Source organism: Lipophrys pholis (assembly GCF_963383615.2).
Source record: "Lipophrys pholis genome assembly, chromosome: 2".
Taxonomy (NCBI): domain Eukaryota; kingdom Metazoa; phylum Chordata; class Actinopteri; order Blenniiformes; family Blenniidae; genus Lipophrys; species Lipophrys pholis.
In genome coordinates this window covers 15,633,623-15,660,312 of record NC_137636.1, presented here as the reverse complement: position 1 = coordinate 15,660,312, position 26,690 = coordinate 15,633,623, and the positions used below count along the sequence as shown (strand labels likewise).

General features: G+C 41.4%; 1 protein-coding gene across 1 annotated transcript; it reads right to left on the bottom strand.

Moving 5' to 3' along the window:
- Positions 1-1,617: 1,617 nt before the first annotated feature.
- prtga (protogenin homolog a (Gallus gallus)) lies at positions 1,618-26,653 on the bottom strand (the record flags this gene model as incomplete). The annotated part of the gene is made up of 19 exons (XM_080458064.1): positions 1,618-2,007; positions 2,304-2,417; positions 2,696-2,837; positions 2,938-3,061; positions 3,181-3,357; positions 4,396-4,566; positions 4,677-4,804; positions 5,241-5,427; positions 5,517-5,612; positions 11,415-11,603; positions 12,471-12,776; positions 13,190-13,354; positions 14,742-14,989; positions 15,401-15,560; positions 15,654-15,950; positions 16,227-16,360; positions 16,510-16,654; positions 25,040-25,342; positions 26,587-26,653. 19 exons carry the CDS (start codon positions 26,651-26,653, stop codon positions 1,618-1,620), a joined length of 3,543 nt encoding a protein of 1,180 aa, XP_080314190.1.
- Between the last annotated feature and the right edge of the window lie 37 nt (positions 26,654-26,690).

Here is a 26,690-nt window from a genome sequence, read left to right as displayed (position 1 = left end):
GAACAGACATCACAGGAGTTGAAACACAGAGGATGAATCCATCTGTTGGGGAGGGGGGGGGGGGGGGGGGGGGGGGGGCAGCAGCGACTTCTGAGCTACTGGCACACAATGTCAGAGATACATTCATAGCATTTTCTATTAGGTAATTACACACTACAGCAGTTTAGTACTGAGAAGATACCCTGTCAGTTCACCATGTAACACTACATGACTTTTCAAATGTACTAAACTTTGTTCCCTGAGTTTAGGAAAACAATAGGACAATAAAATTAATTGTTAAACGAGGTAGTATAAAACAGGAATAGCAAGGGCAGCTGCTCACTGTAAATGAAAAAAAAGCAGACATTCAATATTTCTTTTAAACCATTACTCAATAATGGATTAAATGAACAAATAATATTATTAATACTGGCTCAGATCCTCAGCATCATCTGAGGATATAAATAACAAACTGCATGCGTGTTGTGTATATCCTTCAGTCCACACAACAGGTGGAGCGAGAGGAAAAAGCAGCGGTACCCTTACCATCCAGGTCAAATCAGAAAAAAGCACAAAAAAAATGAAACAGGACGACAATTAGAAAAAAAAAAGTCATCAGGAAGTATAACACGCAATGCAACTGAAGCAGCCCATCACGTAACATAGGTAAAAGTAGTTCTTAAATACACAGTGGAAAGTTTACCCAGAGGCAAACTGAGGTAGATAGTCAGCGAAGAGGATTCACACTTCCCTTTCGCTCCAGTGATAAACTAAACTCTGTTAAATAAGGTCAGAAATGTCACTTTGACGATCTCTATTAAACATTCATGGTGGGTGAGATTTTCTTTCAAACACACACACACACACACACACACACACACACACACACACACACACACACACACACACACACACACACACACACACACACACACACACACACACACACACACACACACACACACACACACACACACACACACACACACACAGACAAGGCATCACTGAAACAAAGAGGAAGAAAGAAATGAAATGAGGTGACCCTCCTGGTCATTGTTTTGTATTTTAAAAGGCCTTGGTTGGCTTTGTGTTCTTTACGTGTTGGGAAAAAAAAGGAGAAATAAAAAAAAAAATAAAGGAATTCTCTCACAAACAGTACAGTCACACCAACATTCACACCTGCAGTACATTTACAACAAAAAACCATCTGTGGGATTTAATGGAAAAAGTCGAACCTGTCCTGACTCCTGGGAGAGTGACCATGTAAAGTTGCTCCGCCATGTTTTGATGATTATTGTGATGACATTTGCACTTAAATAAAAGAAAGGGACTAGTTGAATATTTTGCACATGAGTGGACTGTGATCAGTGTCCCCTTTGTAGGTTTTAATACAAGGCTCGACTGCTTGTTTACTTTAGGAAACAATTAGCATCTGCACATGACAAAATCCACCTCGCAGACGATTTAGCCCTGGTTAAAGCATGTCATGTGGTTTTTTGTATGTGAAAATAAAAATATACGCTGTTGATCTTATAAGTTGACTTTTGCAATGAATTTTTTCAGCAAATGTACTGCTGCCTTCAAACATGCACGCACGCACACACTCACACACTCACTCGCTCAAAATGACAGATGTGCCTACATGACAGAAAGTGCAGCATGAGAGCTGCCCTGGTCTTCGTGATGACAGCAGTCTGCATCGACTGACCCCATCTTCTTCACATTGGTCTGACTTGTCTCCTCAGCAGAGCCGCAGCCCTCCGAGTCGGCGCTGTCCTCCCCAGTCAGCGACGAGGGCCGGCTGCTGTGACCAGACGACAGGTTGGTCAGCTCGGTCTCGTCGTGTGAATAGCGGCCTGAGTCGCCTGTAGCGTGGCTGCCCTCGCTGTTAGAGGATCCCTCAGTGTCGCCAGGAGGCCCGAACAGAATCTGCAGGCTGGTGGGCTGGCTTGGACTAATAGTCATCTCGTCCTCATATGTCAACACTGTGGTGCCTGGCTGGTAGGAGACAGCGCCACGTCTCATATTCTGTGAAGTGGAGAAAAAGATTGTCCTGTTAAATTGTTTTGCTTCAGAAACATTTATAGCTGAACTCAAACAGAGAAAAATCCTTCTGCCTCTGTATCCGAACTGGAAGCTCAACTGGTCGTCTTAAAACAAACTCCAGTGCTGTTAAAACATCAAACTAGCAACAGGAATAAAGTAGTCATGTTTAAAGGATGTTTATGAGCCTGGGTGATCACTACATTGTGGAATTATTTTTTCTATCTTCCCTGACTTGTTGATGGTGACAATTTACTTCCAAGGCTCTTATTAAATCTCACCTGCACTGTTTTACTGTCTTTCTTCCTGTTACCGTTGAAGAAACACCATTTCTTTTTCTTCTCAGTGTTGGGCTGAACAGGACCGAGAGAATTGATAATAGGACTTCTTCCACCCTACAAGAAAAACCAGTTCTTTAATGAAAAGGTTTACCATGTGAGCCCAAAAAAAAAAAAAAATGTCATGAGAGCCATTTTAAGTGGCTCTTATGACGTCAAGGTTGATGTGTGCACAATGTCTGACAACAATATACAAAGTTACATTACTGTTATGGCTGATGAATATGTCAGTGTGCTTTTAAAGCCATAACGACAAAAACACATGAAAAATATTTTCCTTTCATTAATTGAATCCCATATTTTTTTTCCCGACATTGTATTTTTGGCAAACATACCTTGGCATCGAGATAATGGCCTTGAATTATCATGGGCACGGTCACGTCATTACTCTCTGCCTGTCTCTCAGAGCCCGGATGTCCCCCGGCTTCAGCAGATGCCCCTACTCTCTCCCGGTATGTTTTAGCAGCTGAAAGTTTCCTGGAGGGAAACAATTGTGACATCATGTTAGGCAGGACGCTCATGGAAAATGGAATATTGGAGGCCATCAAGCACTGGTTTATTCACACACAGTTAGTACCTGTTTTTGCCTCTGCAGACAATAATGAAAGCACAGACGATGATGCAAATGAGCGCGATGGAGACTCCCACACTTATTCCTGTCATTGACTTTTGGTCCAGGTGGTAGAAACCTTCAGAAAAGGCTGTGGCAGATCAGAAAAACACTGTCAGATTAACCCCAGGAGGTTTTGATCATGAACTTTCACCGTGTCATTATAGGACATCCTTTGGTTCTGTTAACATGAACCTTCTTGTCACTGACCTGTGGAATGTGTGGAGCCTCGGGAGAACCGGACATCATTAGTGGAGAGATCTGCGCGTACCATCAGCTCCACCGCGTGAGAGAACGGCCCATCACCCATGTCGTTAGATGCAGAAACTTTCACTAAGTAAATCTGTCCTGGCTTCAGGTGTTCCAGCAGTGTCATGGTGACGCTCCCTGTTGAGACAGGGTACTCTTTTGTGACTAAAGCAGTCTCATGGACCGTTAGCAATACAAATTGAGTTTTCATATAATGAGCAAATTGATATCTGATGAGCACAAATCTGGAGGTTTGACTGTCCTTAGACTGATGATGAATATAACAAAGAAACCTTACTTAGAAAAATTCTCATCAATGTGTTATTTGTGTCAGAGATTAAATAAACACATTATGTGGATAAACATCTAAAACAAAAACAAAATTTAAACTAAGTGAATTCTATCTTTTTTTCCCCACCTGTCTATGTAAAAGCATCACAGACAAATAAGGGAAAGTACACTTGTCTGCTTTTATATTTATATGTCATATGTAAACATGTGGGAAAACCAACTGTAGGTCTAAGCATCACCAATAATATTCCTTTCTAGTATAATCATACTTTCAAAAACTAAAGTACAATAGCAACATGATACTGAAAGCAAAGAACATAAACAACCCGCATTTTCCAAAATACTTGTGAGAATCTCTAATGATGGGGCTGACCTGTGAATATAGTGTGATGTAGGAAGAGACAAATAATCCCCGTGTGAGGTGCCAGTTGACAAAATCTGGAGCTCTGTAGATTAACAAGAACCACCCTGTCTCTCGCTCACCAGGATCTCAGTGAGGACTGAAAGAGGTGAGTGCTAAGTTTGAAGGAACAGCTTCACTTTTGAGCTGTTTGCCAGCACCAAAGGAATTGTGTCTTTTTCATATGCTCTGAAAAAAGACCCTCTGCTGTATCACAAACCAGATACAGCAAATTCATAGCCACTGAATCTGACTGCTAATCTGTGATTCCAATATTGTGGTAATACAGTGAAATGATTTGTGCATTTTCCTGACCTGTTCTGGAGAATTCTCTGATCACAGTAGACAGACACATGGAATAAAGGATGAACTTAGTTACTGATTCCCAATCAACAGTTTGACTGTGGCCTGATGATAGCTTTGTTTGCGTGTCTCAATGTCTTGCATGTCTCATCTAATTCACCTCATTTATCTCTGCTCCTCACCTTCTCTCTGCAGCACTTGCCATTCACCGGCTATCCAAGCCTTTCTTGAGGCGTATAGGATGGTGTAATGCGTCACAGGTACATTGGGTTCTTCTGGGAGTTTCCATGAAACCAGCGCTGTGTCCTCTTCAATCAAGGTCACTTTGACGTTGGAAGGTGGTTGAGTGGGAGCTGGGAAGAGACAGATGAAAAAACAAACTGAGAAAATAGATAGAATTCAACATATATGTTAAAAAAGAGAAGACATATTATGGAGGATGCCTAAATCTTTTCTTGCTCACCTTCAGGGAAAGTGCTCTGATAGACCACAGGGCTCCATGGGCTGGACAGCTGGTCAAAATGAAGCCGGATGGCAAACTCATATTTGGTGTTAGGCTCCAGATCTCGCACTAGCAGGTTCTGCTCATTTCTAAGGAGACAAAAAAACATGACAGACAATGGTCATGGGTGTAGATTTACCACGATTGACTGATGGTGCAGGTCAAAAGAGCATCATCAGATATGCATTTTGACGTGGCCACTCACATTGACTCAGTTCAAATGAGGTGAACTGGTTCTTTAAAAAATAACCAGTAGATGGCGATGTGGAGCTTTGCTGACAGTGAGTGGAGTGAAACTACAAAGTACCATGGAGCTGCAAACTTTCCTCAGCAAGTGTGAAGAAGATTTTGAAAGCGATGAGTTGTAAAGAAACATTCAGGGAGACGTGATTCACTGGAGGTGATGAGGTGATAATCTTATTGTGGATATTAATGTGTTTGTCATGTAACATTTGTCTCTAATGTTGCACCATTTACAATTGATCAGTCTTGTGTGAAATTTGTAGTTAAACTATTACTACTTACGTCTGTAGGTAGAGCACCAGAGAGGCGTTCTGGAGGCCCACTGGGTTGCAGCGGACAGTGTAGTTGATGGCCTGGCTGGAGGTGAAGGCTGGTCGGCCCCAGTGCAAAAACACCGTGGTTGAACTGTTGGTCTTAATCTGCACGTTGTGTGGAGGAGGTGGCGGTGGCACCAAGCGGTCTCGAACAGCTGAATGAATGATGAATGAATTAGCTTACTGGAAGTGTTTATGCCTGTAATACTCCCAAAAATGTTTTTTTCAACACTGTGGGACTTACAGACACATCCAGGCGTGCTGACAGTCTGGTCTGCCTGGTATCCATCTCCAACTGTGTTATAGGGCAGAAGCTTAACGTGGTACTTCTTTCTTGGATCTTGAGGAAAAAACAAAGAGAAAAGTGAATTAACTCCAATCGAGGCCGGTGTTTACTAACACTCAGCTTTCAAAGTAATTTGGGGGCATTGGCACTGAGTCACATCACACTGCCTTCCCTGTAGCCATTGAGGAGCAGAGGTGCTACCTGAAAGGAAGCCGGACTGTGTGGATGAAGGGTCAGTGAGGTTTTTTTTGGACTGATGGTGTGGTGGGAACACTGCGACAGATGCATGTTGGTGCGAGTCCTTTGGTCAGTTTCCACAGTACAGGGGGCAGCAGGACAGATCCATCACCCTGTCACCCCGATTCTTTTGATGCAAATAAGAAAACCCATTTAGCCCCGCCCCGGTCAGGCCTGCTGGTCAGTGATCAGTGGCCTCTTCGACTCAGGACCTGAATCTAAGGGTGATCTCCCCTGGGAAAGACGACGCTGATGGTCAACAGAAGTTGCAGGGTTCAGTGACCCTAAAGACCCTCTGCAAAACAATAGCCATCTGACCAAATGTCCCTTTTACGCCCCAAAAGAACAATAATCAAATCTCAATTTAAATGTTGCATTTAGTATAGATATTTTTTGTTTTATATTCAACTCTTACAGAGACAGTTTGAGATGATATGTGATATGTGTTTCTTTCTAACAGCTTGACAAAGTTTGGTGAGAAACAAATTTATTTATTTTTTGTTGACAACATGTAATAAATGTAATTCGTGCCATAAATGACTTGAAGGTCTGTTTTGTTATTGAGAGATAGGTATTTGTAGGTTTTTAGTTACTTTTTAGGAACACAATTATAAATGTATAGACTGAATACGAAAAACATGATCTTCCTATACAACACAAACTATTTATTGACCCAGCTACATTTATGTCAAACCTCTGAGTCCTGCTGGACACAAGCACTTTTCTTTTGTGTTTTCAGGTTGTCAGTAGCTTGAGAGCACAAGGGGACCACAGGAGGTGGATTCGTGTTGATAGAGTTTAGCAGAGTTTAGGAAAGGTGGAGCTTTTTGCACCCCCATGCAGCCCTGAGGAGATTCACTGGAGCCACATCAGGGCCAGCAGGTCAGGCTGAGATAAAACTTTGAAAAGAATCTGAGGTCACGGGTGCGGAATACAAGATGAGCTTTTTTTTTTCACTCAGGGGTCCTCCATCTAAAAAGTTCTTAGCCGAGGCATTTAGGAAAAAGGATGACCCAGCTAATGAGCACAATGATGTATTATGAGTTGCTAGACTTTGTATGGAAGAGATAAATGTTTACGATGTCAACACAGAGCAGGAGGATCATTTGAATGGAAAGAAGCTCAGTCTGTCTCTCTGGTACGATGAGAAGAAACTTTGAGGCACAATATCCACCTTGTTCTCCTGAGTTTTTGTGCTGTTTGTTAAGCCCCAGTGTCCACCTCTAAAGAGGAGCAGGCATGTAGTATGTACCTCTACCCAGTCCCTTATACAATGGGCCTGCCGTAATTATGTGAGAGAAGAGCTCTGAGAGGGGGTGGGGGGCTGTGACATCTGGGCCACGACCTTTGACATGGAATCTGGGCAAGCTAAATCCTGCAAAAGGAGGGGAGGGGGAGGGTTAAAGCAGAGGAAGTGAGTAGAGAAACAGGGAAACACCACAAGTCAAAATGAAACGGCTCTTAATAAGGGGTGTCACAGTGTCCTGATAGGAGGAAACTCAGCAAACAGGTTTGTTTCTCGGTCTCAGTGCGGTGCAATCATCTGACACGCTCGACAACAACAGGAGGACATGTCGACCAAGAGCAACAAAGTCAGATACAACCAGGGTGTTACATAACAATCCCCCAAAATCTCCGCACTATTCCAACGTGAATAGTCCCTGACACAAACTGGTCAACACGATGCAGTGACTCACGAGGCCTTCAAATTTGGATTTTTATGGCTGCAGCAAAAAACTTTTTTTGTTTTTAGTTTCTGGTTTTGTTAATATTTAGCTATTCCAGTGACTTGTCTCATAAGGCACAAGGCAAAGACCAAGCCTTCCATCCTCTTAGTCCAAATATATATATATATATATATATATATATATATATATATATATATACACAAATGGCTGCAATACAACTTGCAGTGACTTCATTTGTGTTTTGAAACTCATTCTTGTGAAGCCTTTTTCTCTGCCCCTACCACTGGGATGGCTGAGCAGTCATAAATTATTCTGTCTGTATTAAAGGGCATTTTTGGGCCATTTGTGGTCACCTCATTTTCTCTCTCCCTTTTTTCTTAAAGCTAAAAAGCATTTCCATTGGCCCCTGAAGTTTTGTTCTTTTAAGAAAGGCCCCCCAGGCCGTGGCAAGCCAGGCCCGAACCAGGGCTGTAAATGTCAACTCCTGCATGAAGCCTCACACCAGCATCTATCACCCCTCCAGCCACCCCTCTACCTTTAGACCCTCCTACCACAAATCAACACATGGACACAAACTGACACACAAACAGATTCAACACAAAATACCCTTTTAAGGTGACGGCTGTCAGGGACTTAGTTCTCACGCCAAGCCCATTTTGCATGTTTGATTGAAGAAGTGGACGAAAGGTAACGCAGCCCACGACTGCAAGATAAATCTACAGCGCATACAGTGCTGTCTGGTGCCAACAGGTATGAGAGGTATTTGAGCTTCGGCTATGACTACATGTTCTTTTCATGGGCAGAGGAAAGAATACACACACGAGGAAAGGTCACATCACTGTGCCATTTATACCAACTAGAGCCCCACACATTCCTGTCTCTCATGGTGGGCCTTCAATCATCTGGATCGTTATAAGTGATAATTCAACAGTCGCCCTGTTCAGAGCATGTTGTCCTGCAGCTCCGCTCAGGGAGCTGAATCAGCAGGATCCAGTTTTGCCCGAGCTGATAGTTCAGGAATCTATGTTATTGACAAAAAGGGGATGGCTGTGGTGTACAACATCAAGTGGATTATAGGAAATGCCATTTACAGTACAAGGAGATTTAATTCGTAGTGATCGAAGGCCGAGAAAAATCAACATTCCGGATTTCACAGTCTGTGGTCTGGAAGCTACTTCTAACAGTGAATGAATGATAGCAATAATACATTTTGAGTAAAGTAAATGTGATTAGTAGTGCTGTCAATAAAATGGTCCAATCCATAAATGCAGCGTGTGGAGTTATTTCAAATTGATCTGCGTTGTTCATTGTTTCTATCATCATGGCCTTTTTCTGCCTGTCAGTATGACAGAAACAAAGTCAGTAAATATAAAGGTCCTGGTTTGCACAGCTCATCACCAGTTCTGGTGGAAAACTTGACAGATATGTACAATACCTATGTTCTACAAATCTTTAGCTGCATCACCAATTACAAATGAGCCACAACTCAAAGTGTGATTATGTTTACAGTAAAGAACTGTCAGCTTTCATATAGAGAAAACAACATATTGATCTTTTAAAATAAAATCCAAATTGATAGGGAAAACCTCACCCAACATAGTCCATTACATTCAGGCTTGGTTTCTTTGGCATTACTTGGTTTAGTGTGACCAATAGTTTATGGTGGCTAATGTGAGGATATAATACAAATTGCTTCATAACTCATGCTACAGTGTGAGCATGCTGAGTTTACAACTCTTTCGGCATTTGTGAGAGCAGGTTTCTTCATCAAACAGATTTACATGTAGAGTACCTCTTCATCTGCATGCGTTTTAAAATTTTCCTCTAATATCCACATTCATATAGGTTTTTGCAGAAGTAAAGTTAACACATTTAATTGATAGTGTGCATTCATGTTTTACTCTTGAACATTCATCATTGCACTTCAGTATTTCCTCTTCAGGATGTGTCAGAATACAAGGAGTTCAAAAACTTCACTTTATACCTTTTAATTCATGCAAGTGGCACAGGTAATTTATGAGAAATAAATCCCAGAACTATGAGATTGCAAGCCCACAATATCTGTTCATTGTTTGGCCTGCAGCTCAGTTGGTCGGAGCCTGCCTTTCCTTGAAGTCTTGGCTAATAAACTATCTTTGTGGCTCTCGAAGCCAAACACAATGAGTGTCTTTGATGTCAATGCTCCTCCAGCAACACTGCTCAGAGCAGTCATAAAACACATGATAAATCAGGCTCCACAAAACAGCTTTCCTCTCTTTAAAACCAGCCCTGCAAACACCCCCTAACAAAGAGGAACAAAAAGGTAATCCTTTTTGGTTCTTATTGACTGCTATCTTTTATCTTATTCATATCTTTTATTCACACACCCAAAAAAAAAAAAAAAAGTCTATAAACTTTAACCATGATTACAATAGCAATTAAAGAAAAAAAGACCAAATGGAATAAAACGCAAGATAAATCAGACAATGGAGGGGTTTTTTTTAAACATCTCCTTGGCCAACATTATACCAAGCACAACCGTATAATTAAATGTATGACTTTAGCAGGTTTGTGCTTTTATCAGTATTGAGATTCATCCCTATCGATGAGAAAGGGTTCAGTAACAGCAGGACGAGCTGACTTCACTGCAGCTACAGTGCAGCAGTGTTCATTGAAGTAAATAACTAACTAAATGCCTGCAGCAGTTCTTAACACCTACAGTAATTTATAGTGCCTCCTCGTCTTTCTTTCTTTCCTCTTCATCTCATTCAAGCATGGCTTCCTGATTTACAAGTCAGCTGCTGACCACCTGGTTGACCCCCACTGGCCACAGATGGTCAGTTGTCCACTGCACTGGCTGAAGGCCCCTTCACCATCTCACAAAGAAAAAAGGCCAAAATGAATCTGACCTAAAGGCCAGAAAGGCAGTGACATAGCTCAAAAGCCACCCAACAGTCACAGAAAAGTCACACAGAACTCTTGCTCAAAGGTTGTGGGAGGTCATCATGGAAGTGGGATGTGGAGCTGCTCTGTTTCACGCCTATTGGGTTTCTGCTTGACACATGACAATTATTCACCCATAAGCTGTAAACAGACGCTAATTTTTAACCAAGTCCTTCCTCCACAAACTCATTCGTTTAAGGCATTGCGGATGGAGATGAATGAATGGACGCGATTTGACTTGACAAATATTTGAAACGGTCTTTTAGTCATTTGTGGGAATATGTAAAGCTCAAATCTTCATATGTTGTCGTATCTCTGTTAGTGGTTGTCTTCCTATAGTTTAACATGACAAGAATACTTAAGCTGCTTCTTGGCCAATCCTAAATTTGAAAAGTATCAATCCAAGCAAACTTGCTCTCCTCAAATTACACAAATTTGAGTTAGAAAAAATGATCTTTGTGTCAGTGTGTTATTCCTCAGATGAAACCTGAGTAAATCATAAAAACTGGGTGTCTATAATAAAGGACATTTTCATTATGGAGAAACTTAAATACAAGTTGAAAATACAAGAATCCATCTTTACCAGAAATAGGGACAAATGGCTCATTTACATGGAGCAAACAGCCACAAACAAAAGAGACTTGATTACTACTAAAAAAGTATAAGTGGACTTAACTTCCCCACATTCCCCAACTTTTGTTAAGTGAATGTTTTTTTTGTCTAGTTCAGTTTTTAATGTAAATTTTCAGGGTTTAACGTACACATATATTCCAAGATATTAATGGGAAAAAAGGAGCTTCAGCGAAGCTATGAGGAATAAGTTGATTAAAGCTCAAGAAGGTTGTTAAAATTAGTTTGATCTTAATATGTCCATTTGTGCTTCTGAATTTCTCAAAATCCTGATTCAGCAGCGTGAACATAAAACACCCATTATGTCAATGAAAATACCACATAGCGACTCAAACACCAAGCGGTATCGTGCCACAAGGTGTCCAAAGACAAAACTCACCGAGTCCTCCGATGGTGTGAGCATTATCAGTGGCACGCAGCTGCAGCGGGGTGCTCTCAGCCTGGCTCTCCTCATGGTAGAAGAGTCTGAAGCCTTGCACCCCAGCGGAATTTTTCGGCGCCAAGATCCAGCGCACTGAAATAGTGGTGCAGTTTAAAGGCTCCAAGTACAGTTCAGGGGCCAGAGGTACTGCGGAGAAAATCAGAGTAAAAACATTTTTTTTTTTTGACACTGATATTACAAAATGGTTTGCGGTCACACTGAAACCAACACAGGCTTTTGAGATCAAAATAAATTATGCTGCTATTTTCTTAATATTCAATGTGTGTAAATATCAAACTGAACAAGACCTAGATGCTCTTGTTAGTTGCTATGTACAACTTGCCAATCAAGTTCTTCAGAAAATGGTGCCTTGTTCTTAGATAACTGAAAACTATCCACTCTCTTGTTTCCAGTGTTTACATGAAAGACACGGGAGCTTCCTGAGCAGGTTTTCTTTGAAAAGTGAAACTGTCTCACCAGCTGTTTCACACTCAGCACAGATCAGGGAAAAAACACACCGATAGTCTAGGGAGCCTTGTCACACATTTTCATTTTAGACATGAGGGGAATGAAGTTTGTCAATTAAAACAATGAGGGCAACAGAGATGGCCAGGGGAAAAAAACAAGGCCTCCCCTCCTCCACCCTGAAAGCTTCAGATGTAGCTCTAAACAGCCATATACTCTTTCCCACCCGGAGGCCTGAGTCGCTCCCTTTATGACCCATGACTGAAGCCCTTCCAATGTTACTGACAGTGCAGGGCAAAGGTCACAGAGTAACAAACGCAATGCCTTAACAAGATTATTTGAGCAAGCTCTTCTCTATGGCTTGCTCTGTCACATGGTGTCAACTGAACCCAAGAGGGCAGTCATATTTCATCTTTTTGGGTCAATCATCCAAAGTGCCAGCACGCTGGGAACTTTGCACAATTTTATGTACTTCGGCTTTGTGCTGTTTCATGCTGTTATTTCATTTTATTTATTTTATCATGAGTATTATAGCTCAAAATGTTTCACCTCGTGCACTGGATGCCTTTGGTGTGCGGTGAGATGTCCAGGCGGACTGCTCCCCCCACCCAACGGCGGTGGCAGCAGCAATACGCAAAAGATAGATGGTGTCAGGCTGCAGGTTTTCCAGGAGATGCTGGGTCTTTTCCCCAGGTAGTTCTATTTGTGAGACTGCGCTATCCGAAGTGGTGCGATAAGACAAGCGGTAGCTGGAGATTTGGCCGCGGCTCAGCTTATCGGGAAGCGGCTGCCAGGACACCTGGATGTCGGTGGGGCTGCGGCTGGTGAGGCTGAGCTCTGGGGCACGGAGCGGAACTGTGGGCCAACAAGAGAGGAGCATTAACTGGGATCTAAGTGCCTCAGCATGCACTAATCTCTAATGATTAATTTACAGACAGACTTCCAAACTAAAAACACCCTTACAACTTAAAGCTGTTGGAATGATGTTTGTCCACATCGGACGGGAAAAATTGGTCTTCAATCACATTAAATAAAAAGATGTTCAGGGCCACTTGAAATGTTAGACTAATAGCATTAGCAACAGCCAGTAATCTTGGGTTTTGCCAAAATATGAGCATTTAAGGTTTATAGATTATGTTAAATTTAATTACAAAAGTCTAATGTAACTTCACTATATAATATTTGATCTGTTTCTTATGATGTATTCATTTGGAACATGCTTTATAATTTCTTTGACAAATGCTATTTTTCCAGGGGGTAGGCCTCACCATCCTCGAGCGTGTGCTGGAACACGTTGTCAGACATACGACTAGCTCCCATGGGCATGTAGGCCACCACGTAGAAGGTGTAGTTTTGAGCTGGCTCCAGATCATCAATAATATAGCGAGTTGTATCGTTTCCAATAACGACTTGATATTCCTCATTGTTCAATCCTGGGAAAATGAAAACAAGACAGATTAAGACCGATTTCTGACATTTTCTTCAAAGAATAAGATCTCCTTGGTTTAGGGTCATGCTTTCCTCAAAAGCAGACTGTCCCAGGTTAAATATTCTTTTAAACTTGTGAAAGTTGAGAGCAGGTTATAAACAACCATTCCATTTTCTGGCGCACAAAAATATATCTAAAAAATGGGTCATGATTTTGTAGTTAAAAAACAATTTTAAAATAGTTTTGAGACACATGTATTAACAGTACATGATTCTAAAATGTATAGCCTCATTATTATGTAAGGCTGAATAGCGAGTTGCCACAGCTTTTTTTCTTGCACCCCTTTAATTTGAGTTTAGTGAAGCTTTCCACCAGATATATGTGAAGGCAGGTTGGAATTAATTATCAAGCCTGATTTCTGACCTTGTAAACAAGGTACTTCAGAGTAAACAAAAAGAGCTTTCTCCATACTCTGAATGCCTCAGTCAGCCTCTGTGCAAAATTGAACAAAGCTTGTCTTCTTGTCCAATTCACACCCTCTTTTTGCCTCACAGAATACACACTTTTGGACACTCCATCACGCCAGCTAATTAGTTCCTCCTTTCAGTAGAGCCTCAATTTAGTGCTAAGCCACCCTGTCAGCAACCTCAGGTGCAGAGCGTACTGTCTCATACTTTGTCAATGTCAATGTGCAACTATTCTGTCCGACTGGGACCTCGGAGATTGTGTCACAAAGTCTATATCAAGTGCAGACACAAGTTACTCAAGAACAAAACTGAGAGTTTCTTGAGTTTGACCTCCTTATGCCTGCTGAAGGCCAGCAGGTGTTTCCCTTTTTGCCCGTTGAATTTTGAACATTTCACCTCTCTCAATGGAAGTCAGCACCATTATAATTAAGTGCAGTGCTTGAATGTGGAGGGTGCACATTTTCCTGAAATGATGAATTGCTTGAATGTGACTCTTCTTGTCAACAGCAAGAGTTCCCAGGGGAAACTGAATGGCACTGAGGCTTTTCTACTGCAACACTACAACTTTTGTGCTTTTTATTACCTTCCTCTTGCATTTCATCCAATAATAGAAAGGAATGTACCTATGACACTCCCACATGGTTATAAAAAAAAAATCTAATTCTTTTTGATGGGTTCCTATCTTTGACCTCTATAGTGGAACTGATCATTTATGTAAAAGAAAAGTGGAAAATGTACCCTCCTGGTAAGCTATTTCCTCAAGTCATAAATGCAATAAACACCAAATGTATAAATGCATTAATAGCCCCCTTATGCTGCTCTTGTTATAGCCTGCTCACATGGGGCAAAAATCTAAACACATTTGTTTATTTTTCACATGTACACAGTGGAAAACAGGGACTTTTTTGTTTGCACATCACTCACCCTCAGCCCTCATATAGTGCACAGAGTAAGCTATGACTTTATCTGAGTTGTACAGAGGCCTCTCCCAGGCCAGAAGAATGGCAGAACTCGACACAGTGTCAGCTCGGATGTTCCTGGGCGCGCTCGGTCGGTCCTCGGACATGACCACAATCAGCCTGGCCACGGAGAGTACGGAACCCTGCTCATTCTCTGCCTGGCACTGATAGATGGCATCATCTTCAGGGATGATCTGGTTGATGACCAGTTTGCTAGAACACACACACAAACACACACACACGCACGCACGCACACACACATACACACACACAGATTATGGACCCGGACGGCTTCTTCCTGAAGCTCATTTTCCAATGTTCACCCCTTCTATAATTACCTTAACAAGCACTGACAGTTGAATAAGGAGCACAGGCAAATTATAGGTAAAACAACTAAAATCCCATTTACAGAGCTGTAAATTATTCAGTTTCCTTTCTACTGTAGGACGAGTATTGATTTATTTATTCAAACAGTTTTAAATTGGCCAACAAACATCAAACATGTGTCTCATGGTTAAAGGATATGGGTTTACTATGTCTGTGAATACGAATGCTTTAAATGTGTAATGAAGGTCCCATTATGAAATTTATGGGATCGCAAGAATTTATGTGGAAGAGAGGTACCTGCTGTACATCTTGATCCGACCATTGGAGTGAACATTCTCTCCATTCTTGAGCCAAGTAACGTGAGGTGTTGGAAAGCCTTCAGCATGGCATACAAAGCGTGCGGTGCCAGCACGTGGACGAGTCAGGCTTTCCGGCCACTCCACCAAGGAGGGAGGTGCTTTAGAGGAATGAAAGTAACACTTGAATAACTGAAAAAACAAAATTAATAATCTGATACATACACAGCCGAACTACTGTCTGGAACCCTTACCGAGCACGGTGACATTGGCTGAAGTCACGGTATAGTTTCGCGTGCCAGGAGTAGTGGCTCTGCACATATACACTCCTCCATGTTGGGGCTTGATGTCCGTGATAATGAGGTTGCCATTTCCCAACACTTTGGTGTTGTAAACATCAATCGACTTGCTGTCTGCTCGACTCCAGGAGATGATAGGTCGAGGATTTCCTGTGGCCATGCACTCCAAGATAGCGGTCTGGTGCAGTGGCACTGAAATGTTCTGTGGTCCGACGATGATGCGAGGTCTCTGGGGAAGTCGGGGGCTCGGAGCTACAGAGACATAGGAAAACAGCTTTAGTGAACATAATGAGATGTGATCGGCAATCATGTAAAAACACAATCCTTCTGCCAGCTCCATAAGTTAGAAGGTAGCCCTTTCAATAAGGTACTGACCAGTGTGCTACTTTAAAAACACACTAACAATCTAAACCACTCCACTAACCCTTATCCTTCACATAGGTGTTATTTACTACTACATTGTGAAAATGGCACTACTACAGTATCAATGCATAAACGACATATCTGTAAGAGAGATTTTTGACACACCTCCAGTAACAGTGAGGGTGGCTTCTGTGCTTCTTCGGCGACTGGCAATGTTGGTTGCAATGCAGCGGTAATTTCCAGCATCTGATCGCTGCACGCCATAAATTTGAAGAACACCACTGGGCAGGACTGTGATTCTGAAAGTCCAAACCACACACCAGTATTATACAGCCTGTATCATTGCAGTCATGTATCAAAAAGGTTAAATACTTGATGATAATCAAGAGACATACTTTAAAAACAATATGGAAATGATACCATTTAGTGGAAACAACAGAGGGCATACCTTTCAGTAGCGAGGGGTAATGTTAACCGATTGAACTCCCAAGTGATGATTGGAGGAGGATGCGCACTGATTTTACATGAAAATCTGGCAACTGAGCCTTCAGTCACCACTATGGACATTGGCTGGAGTGCAAAAGAGGAGATGCCTGCAACAGAAAAAGGGTGAGATGTGAATATAAGATATATAATATCAGATTCAACACTATTCACAGTGTTTAGCAGTATAAATACAAAGAAGAAAGTGTCCTTAATCATTTGAAACCCAAGTCCTTTTAAGTTCACCAAAAAAAAGTCAATTGTTTAAACTACGATGGTATTGTATGAGTAATAAGTGGTTTGTTCTAAAAAACTTATTCAGCCTCATATGATTAATCCATCGATCATCAACACCACTTCATCCAACTTGGGGTTTTAGAGAGCTGGAGTCAAACCCACCTGATTATGGGAAAAGGCACTGTACACCTGGACAGGCTGCCACTCCATCACAGAGAGAAGAGAGGCCATCACACATGACCTTACATACTAGCTTCAAACATATGCTTTCATATATTTGAAGTATTGCAAGTATTGTACCTTAAGAAAACCATTGCACACACAACAACAACATGCAAACAGTTAAACACCACACATAAAGGCCCCAGCCAAATTCGAAGTAGGGATATGGTAAGGCAATAGCTCAAACCACTGTATCACTGTACAGCCCCAGCCTTATATTAACATTGTATTTTTGCCAAAAGGCAAAAGAAGAGACGTTTCCCAGTTGTGTAGTTTCTAAAGCGGTATTCTTCGGTACAACTGAACCACTTTTTATCCCTTGCATGTAGCCCTTTCCAAATAAATTAACAGGAAACTCCCCTCAGGTGGCTCTTTGTTGTAAAAGACAGTATTAAATTTCACTCTGTCTCTGGTCTTAAACCTTGCTTTGACACAAAACTGTAGCACACCGGGTCCAAACTAATTACATAAAGTGAGTAAAACCATGTACAACTGACCACAAAGTCAGCATTAAGAATGAACCCTCAAATGGCAAAATAATACGATGATCAAGTACTATTATCTGCAACAAGTGTAACAAACAAGCAGTATATTTCTTACTAACATTTGGTTTTTAATTCAAGCTTTGCAATGTGTATCAGAAATTCATCCATCTCAGTCCAAGCCAGTGGATGTCAGAAAACAAAGATGCCTATTACCTAAAGCTAGAGACATGCTGAGTGCTGCAGGAAGGTGATGACTGGAGTGGAACAGCTACATCCGGGGCAGATAGAGTTTCCCTGAAACTGAGCTGTTGTCAGCCACCAGCTGAGCAGACAGCAAATAAGAGCCAGCATGACTGACAATGGGCCTTTTATACAACACCAGGAGTGCATGCATTTTGTGGTGATTTCAGTTGTTCAAACCTTTTTTTATCAATAAGTGTCCTCTTTGACAGTAGTTCCTTTTGAGCCATAAAATGAAAGACATTAAGGTCAACCAGTGTGGTACCATCCCCCTCAACTCTAAAAGCCAAACACGCCTGAGGTCAGTCATTTGTTAAGAGAAATCAATTGCACTGCTGTTCATGATAGAAAAACAGTCAGACTCACAGCACGATAACTTTTAACTATGGTAAAGACATAAAATCATCAGCGGCAAGCCAAGAGCAGAGATGGTCTAGTAAAGTTAATTCAGTGTGAAATGATTTCAAAACTAAGTAAAAGGATGACATTATCTATACTGACCTAAAATTCTAATGTCAGTGGGCTTATTTCTAAGACGTAATGATCAGTCTGCTAGAAAGAATAAGTGAGGGACAAACAAACATATTGTGAGGGCTCTTTAACCTGAGTGCACACGCCACAAAGCTGTTTCTGTTGCAGTGAAACATCAAAGAAACACAATAGAGCAGGAAACAGGGAATCAAGCTGAAGCCACTTCTGTCAGAAGTGATAAACATATAAAAACACTCAAAATATGAATGATCTCCTACAGCTTAGATATGCTGCATGTAAGCCACACCAGCAGCAAATAGACAAGGCAAACAATCTACTTTTATCTAACAACTCAACAGAAAAACAGACCATTGTTTTAATTGCTCTTAAGAGAACTAAAATCAAAGATAAAAAAAAAAAACAGGACAGTAACATATACATTTTTTTGGTTTGTTCTAAAAGCACCATCATGTTGGGGTAAACTCTGCTTTCGAGAAAAGCCTACTGGAAATCCCTGAACTGCAATAAACACACTGTGTGTATGAGAAGAATGATAAATTACTGTGTGTAAGCGAAGTTGCCAGGTGTTATGGTGTTAAACAGTAGGAGAGCTCAGACTCTGAATTATGACTTTTACACATCTAATAAGCAACTTGTCTGCAAATCAAGCTGACATCTGTTTGGAAAGGAGTGTCTCATTTTGACCAAGAACAGAAGAGGGATCTAATTCCAAGATAGAAATATCAGGATTCATTTGTGGTGCTACATTGTTTTAGTTTGACAGGAACAGAATAACTTCTAAGTTATTGTTAATAAAGAAAGGTTTGCACAAAAGGCTATTTTCTACGGATGCAGGCCCATAATACATTTTTAAACTATAAAAAAGAGGTCAAATATTACAATTTGCAAACAGTGTCTGTTGCTAGAATTTGATATTATTCCCATTGTGTTGCATATTGTGTACAATCGATTAGTTATTTTTCTTTCAGTTTCAGTAAAAGTCCATGATAGGTCAAATTTGCTGGAAATCTGAATTCAGAATTAAAAACATGGCTTTTGTTTTCAGACAGTCCATTTATCTGAGACTATTCTTGTTGGACAAGCGGCAAACTGCTGTTAAGATCAGTTCTCCTCACCATGGACACGTTTAATCAAATTAGTCTTGAGCTGTTACTCCCATAGCTCCTCTCTGGGTGTTTGATGTGAGGACAGAGGCAGGGAGAGGCCTTCAACTCCCCCACCCCCCACCCCCCACCCCCCCCCCCCCCCCCCTTTCTCACACAAACACCCACCCTATCCTGCCCCGCCTGTGTGGGAAGCTCCTACAGAAATGCCATTAATGTGTTGAAGTGATATGACTGCAGGGCATACGGGATGAGCTTCACTTTTCCTTGGCCTTCCTTTTCTTTTAAATCTAACCATGTGTTTCTGTATCGACAAACAGCGGGATGATCATTGATTACTGATAAACTACTGAGACAAGGTGGAAAATCTATAAATGCTCGGGTTTGTCTATCACTGACCAGGGGACTTCAAGCTGAAAATAAGAGGCCAAGCTTCTGCTTTGAGCAATGATGTTTGTCCAGGGACATCTAATATGTGGACGAGATGATCAGAGCAACAAAACAAGTGCTTCGTGATTTACCTAATTACATTCATCCCCCTTCTATAATTTGTGTTTGACCAAGAAAAATGGGCAAATAAGTTTTCAACTTTCACTGTGAGTAATGTGTGTCATGCCTTTTACAACACCAAAATATATCAACATAAAACCTTCAGGGTGACATTTTGGCCTCTCCTCTAACTCAAACACGGGGTAAATACCTCGGCCTATTCCCCGAAAGCTTGAAGAAACAGTTCCGACCATCTGCCCTTCCCAGCAATCTCACCTCTCACCTCTCACCCCTGACCTCCACAAATCCCAGCCAGCACCCGGCTCAGCCAGAGCCCTGTGTGACCACCCCAAACCAGAGCTGTTGCCCACTGCTGTCGGACAAACAGGGCAGAAATCATTTTGATCGCTTTCCAGCTGTGGGGCTTTAACATTCTGTTTTGTAATGATATTGTTCTCAGTATCGTACCTGTGACTTCTTACAATCGCTAGTACTACAACAAGATGAAAAGAAAACTGCACCCCTTGTTTTGCTGTTGCAAGACTTGGGATTGCAGTATAATACATTTAAAACTACTCTTTACTCTTCATACTGTCAATACTGTGTTAAACGGAGGGCAAAAAGAAAAAAAAAGGAATATATATACTATTAATAACATGCACACAAGGTTTGTTAGACTGAAGAACAATGCAGGTAAAAGTGTTCAGCGTAGTTCAAAATCTAAAGTTAAAAAGGTTCTATTCATTCGCCTTTCCTAGTTTATTGGAACAATTCATCCTAAGGTGCAACCTGAACCAGAGGAGTGAATCTATATTTGTAACACTCAAGCCTGCAGCAGATGGGTCTTTCTGATGTCAGCAGCTCAACAAAGGTCAGAGGACAGGTCGGGTCCAAACAAAGGTTCCCTTGCAAATGCAGGAATTAGTTCAGGCCTCTCTCCTCTGGCTGCTGTGGTCAGTTTCTCAGCAAGAGCAGGATACAGCAAATCACAAACCCTACCAGAATGTGAGCTATAAGTGCCAGGAGGAGCCGAATTGTTCCACTGCTGCGCAATAACACAATATTTCTAGAAACAGGTCAGAACTTTTTGCAGAAAATCAATTATTTTCTTTTCGCCTTACAATGCGGCATTCGAATGCCTTCAGTAGTTAACAAGAAATTATTCAATTACCATTCAGTGAGAGAGTATTCACCTCAGAGTGGTTTGAGCATTGTGGATGACGAAAGCAGTTTCTGTTCAGTTGCTAAGTTATGTGGATGACAATGATGTTTTCTCCTCCATCGACAACCATCCCTCACCCAACCCGCCCTCCAGGGTCCAATCTTAAGGGAGGCATTAAAATTGATCATCCTCTTCTGATCCTGCAGGCTGCATCCTGAATTGATGGCCATCAGGAGGCCCATGAAACATTGGGCCTTCACTGAATCACTTAAACGACCCTCAAAACTCTCACTCTTCTTATGGTTTAGATTTTTCTGTGCTGTGGTGTGCCACATGACCCCCCACCGACAGAAAAACTAAAAAACAAAAAAAACTTATGTCACTATCCAATCCATCAGTGCTACTGAAAAGCAGCACTATGTAATTGACTGGTGAATCATTTACAGCATTCAGTGACGCCACTGAGCAATAATAAAAGGCCTGGGAAAAACAGTTCTGTGATAAGCAATGAGAAGAATGCGAAAGCTGAAAACCTCCTAAATCAATCACTAGCTGGTTGGCAGATGTGCTGCAGCTCCACACAGGCTGCAGGACAGTCAAGTGACCAGTGGCCTGGCTAAACAAAGAGCTATTCCCATGAGCAGCGTGACCTCTTAAAGCACCGGACAGGCAGTGGGGGAGCAGGGTTAGAGCATTCATCTACTCCTCCAATCCCTTATCTCCACTGCAAAGTTTTCCAATCACTCAACAGCTCCCCTCCACTCAGACAGAGGCGTCATTGTCTTTAACCACTATATCAGAGCAGAGGGTTTGAAAAAGTCAATCTGTAATTACCTATACTTTGTTCTTGAGAACACTATAATCATTTTTCATCGCAAGAGAAATTTAGGACTGCTAGTTAAAATGTCACTGAATATGCAATAGAAAATCTAAGGACAGATACCCACAAAAATATAAAAGCAGATAAAACTCCAGGAGCTGATGTGATTGTAAGAAAGATTTAAGTCTTGTTCTAGATATCCCTGCCCTCCATCTATTGAACAGTTTAAAGAAACCTTTGACCTCCGGGCCTGCTGTTCAGGGGAACCATGGTAACCTTTCGTACCCAGCAGAGGAGAAAAACAAGATTCCAGGCTTTGAGTTGTCTCACTTAAGGGCATTTCATTCATTCACATCACTGTTCACACTCGGTAAGGTTTGCTCTCGTCGTATTAGAGCTTCTAATTGTGCCAAGCCTGTGCAAATCAGATGCATTCCTTAGCACCTTAAAATAATGCTGTGTCTCTGACCTGGCTGACTTTGGGCACACCAGTGAGGTCAAATGAACTTTGTAAATTATCTGGAGCAGCATCTTTAAAAAATCTCATTAAGGCCAGTTCTGCTCTCAGCTTTAAAAACAGGCTAAATGAATAGGATCAGCAAGATGACCCCAATATTTGTAAGAATTACTTTTCCTCTTACGAGAACTAAAGAACAGTACACAAACTTGTACTTTAGGATGATGTACTGAGACTTATTTTGTTGGGTGACCTCAGTTTTATACTTAAAGAAGACTTAAAACACAGTGGGGCTCACTAAAAATATACTTAATTAAATGTGTATTATATTTGCAAAGTAAGCTGCTTCATTATATTTCTATTGTCACAAGTCTTTTAGCGTTATCATCTAATTCTTTTCACCGGATAGTGTGTTGCACTTAAATCTGACACCCTGACAGCAATCTTTTTGTGCAGATCTACTGGTCACCATGAATCTCACTAACAATATATACAATTTTCACTCAACAGCATAAGTCAAACCAATTTAGTGGCAAATGGATGGTGCATTTTAGCACTTCAGCAGTTTCAACTGCTGGTCTTGTGAGGATGAAATAGAGAATGAAACCACCACCACCACCCCTCAGATCAGAAGGTGATCCATTCTACCAACTAAGTCACAGCTGCCCAGCTGTTGATGGAATAACTCAGGTGCTCTTTTATTTGATTTTTTTTTTTTTTTTTACAAATAGGGATTTCAGTAATAGTCCACACCTGTAGAAATGGGCCAAAAATAGAAGACATCATCCACAGGTTTTTGCCAAATCTGTGGTCAGGTTGTATTAAAGGACAAAAGAGTCAGAGAACCCAGGAGGCAATCTCTCTGTCAAATCACCATCAATCTAAACTCTGTTGACAAAAGTCACACGATGAGGTTCAGGTGTCACATTCCTTTTCATAAGGCCAAATCCCTTCTCACCTGTATGCTTTATCACACGATGTCTAAGGTTGCCCTCTATCACCACCACATCCATCACAACAACTAGCGAGTCCATTACTTCAGAAGGTCACTAAGAAGAGTAGTAGGTATCTCTAATCAGCTTGAGAAAGTAGGTAGTTAGGCTACAGAAGTCTATCAGACTGGGCTTACTAATAATTGATATGTCCCTGCTTACACACATCACAACCTACATATTCTCTCAGAGGACTTAAGGCAACAGGCAAGAAAGTGGCGCTGGCTCTCTGCGAGCCAACATTAGACTAACTAATCTTTAACTTTTACAGTTCATTGTAATTAGCCTTGCTGTGATGACCAGCTCCAGCTGTTAATGTGCCCCGATTTCAGGGCGAACAATTGCCCCCAAAGAATCCCTATTCTTGTGTGAGCACGGGAGGCAGTGTGCACAAAAACAGTCAGAAAAGCTTTTCACTCTTTCACCAGAGTAGTGAGGCAGAAAACAATTGTGTGCAAAGCCTGCAATCCCAACTGACCTGGTGAGGCCTGCAATAAAGTTTAGGTCATTTAGACACTTAGGGCAAAGCCACAGTACTGGGAAACAGCAGTGGTGTGTGTGTGTGTGTGCGTGTGTGTGTGTGTGTGTGTGTGTGTGTGTGTGTGTGTGTGTGTGTGTGTGTGTGTGTGTGTGTGTGTGTGTGTGTGTGTGTGTGTGTGTGTGTGTGTGTGTGTGTGTGTGTGTCAACCCCCACTGCTACCTCTGTGCCCTTCAAATGAGCATTTCTCAGGTATGTGAAAATTTTATGAGCTTCTAGATAGACCTTCCAGCAGCTCTAAGTGCCATTTTAAAACAAACTAGTAAAGCTTACTGGCAGCTTTTATCACCTCTTAACATCAAGCTATAAAGCAGGAAAACTACTCAATCAATTAATAAAACTGTAGACAGTCTTTAGGTACCACAATACATTGGCCATATGACTAAATATTGCATCAGAATAACAAATGTAGAATCACTCAAATCAAAAATCAAACAGAAAAACGGATATGTAGTTGCCCTTTACAAGCATGATGGGAGGTGGTTTGGGGGATTTGGATTTTGACCTCTTTTTTTATCATACGTATATAGAATGGCACAGAATTTTGTAAACTAAAGAAATCCAAGAATTTAACAGTAATTTTCATCAACTTCTCTCCTTCTCAGGGGAAAATTACTTCAGAATGAAACAACTATCTTAAACTGGATCATCCAGTTACACAAAAACAGCTGTCATCTGCCTTTTTAAAGTCATCATAAAGACTGATCGTGAGCATTTTGCGTAGAAAACACGTTTCAGTTGAGATTGGTGGGCGTTGCTGGCAGGGATAAATGCCTAACATACACGCACTACACTGGTGCCACAACAAGATGCATGGCCTGTAGATAGGTGGGTAGGTAGGAGGGGATATAAGGTCCCAAAAGCGTAACCCTGCCCACAGCTTCCATACCTCCCCCTCCTTAAAATACAAGGCCAGCTCGCATGGCAGTGAGGGAGAAAGCATTCCAAAGGAACAATTCCTCAAGCGACCAGGGTGCAATAACATGAAAGCCCCAGTCAGTGAATAGGGGTCATCTGCTCTTTAGCATTGGTGAGCTGGTATCCTGGACAGCTACTAACCCTTCAAATCCCCTGCTCCTTCATTACCACACCAATGGGCATTTCCCCCCTGTCCAAGCAGCATCATTTTTAACTTTGAAGACTTTGTCCTCATTCGTGCTTCCAGCAAAGCTTCCCTAATCGCAGCACGAAGCAGCAAAAACAATATTCTATGAGAAGGTGACCAGGCATGATAAAACATTACTAACGTGATACTCACTTGCGATTGTAAGACGGGCTTTTTGGCTCAAGATTGCTCCATACTTGTTCTGAGCCAGGCACTGATAGAGCCCTTCATCTGATTTGTCTCCTCTTCTGCTCTCCACCTCTGCAATATAGAGGGAGCCATTGGAGAGCCGGTAAACCCGCTCGTTCTCTACAACTTTTACTTCATTCTTGAGCCATCTGACATCAATGGGCGCCTCTCCACGTGCCTGACAGTCCAAAATAACGGCCTCTTTCCGCATGATGGTGACATCATGGGGCTCCTTGATGAAAAACAACTCACTAAAGCACAAAACACCTGTAGATAAAGGGAGAGAAAGACCAAAACAAGAGTCAGAGAAGCACATGAGAAGTGAAGGTGGTATTCTACATGAGACCAGACCAGAGGAGTAAGATCAGCAGTGGTCAGTCAAACAATTTGAAGCACTAACACATATAATTAAAGTCCAAAGGTAACACAATTCACAATGGTTGAATACTTTTGCATGTCTTATTTGCTTTAAAGGAAGTAATAACAGTTATTAACGCAGAGGCTGAGCAACCTCTGGGTGTACAGTATCGTTGTCACAAGTTTCAACACTTTAAAAAACTTCAAATTTAAAAGTGAAACCAACAGTCATCACATAGCAGCATCATTTCAGGTTTCTGCTCCACTCATATAATGCTAAGAAGTTTTTATAATGTTTGCAGTTTTCTCCAGTAGAATAATCTGAACAGACATTTTAAAGAACTTGTCACTGGCCCCCTCTATGAATTCTGAATTTATGAGGTTACAGTGAGTTTACTACTGCTACCGGAGAGTAGTGGTATATTGTTCATGCTCTCCACCTCCATAGTGATGATGAAGTCGCCAGCATATTAGAAACACACCTCAGTAGTTGGACACTAGTGTTCAACAACATTAGTGATAAACCTGTACTTTAACTGACTCTATGACAGTTGCTGGTGCGGATGAATTCATGCTGCGTTGCACTGGTCACTTTAAACAGCACAGATTGACCTCATAAGTGTGAATCCTTTCTTCATGACTGTGATGTAGGTGTTTTTGTTTTGAGTTGTCAATGCTGAATTCTGATCTCAGCTCCGATCATCACTGTATAATGACAGCCTAATAGTAAAGAAATAATCTGTTGTACTTTCATGTTTAGATATTATTGTTTTACTCTGTTATTATTCCTCATTTATCAGACAGTCTGTTATTATAACAATGATTAGGTATGAGATCAAGCAACAAAACCACATTACATGAAAATACTACTGAAAAATGTTTATTCATTATATTTGGTCAACATAAACATCTTTCACCTTTACCTGTTTACGTTGATCAGGTTTAAGAGGACGGAATGTTGGTGTTTATGTTGTTTATCTGTTAGAAATAACAGATAAACTGTGACGGGTGGGTTCACAGTGGTTTTAAAGTGAACCCGTTTAACATTACATGAAGTTAAAAGTCATCAAACCTGCAGCTCACTCGTGTCTTTACTCTCACGTGAAATGCATGCAAAAACAAAACAAAACAAAACAAAACAAAACGACTCTTACCTGAGATTGGAAGAATAACGGCACAAACCAGCAAACGCTGATATAATTTCCTTTTGACAGGCTCCATTGACTCTAACTGTCGTGCATGCCAGCTCCGGTGTGGG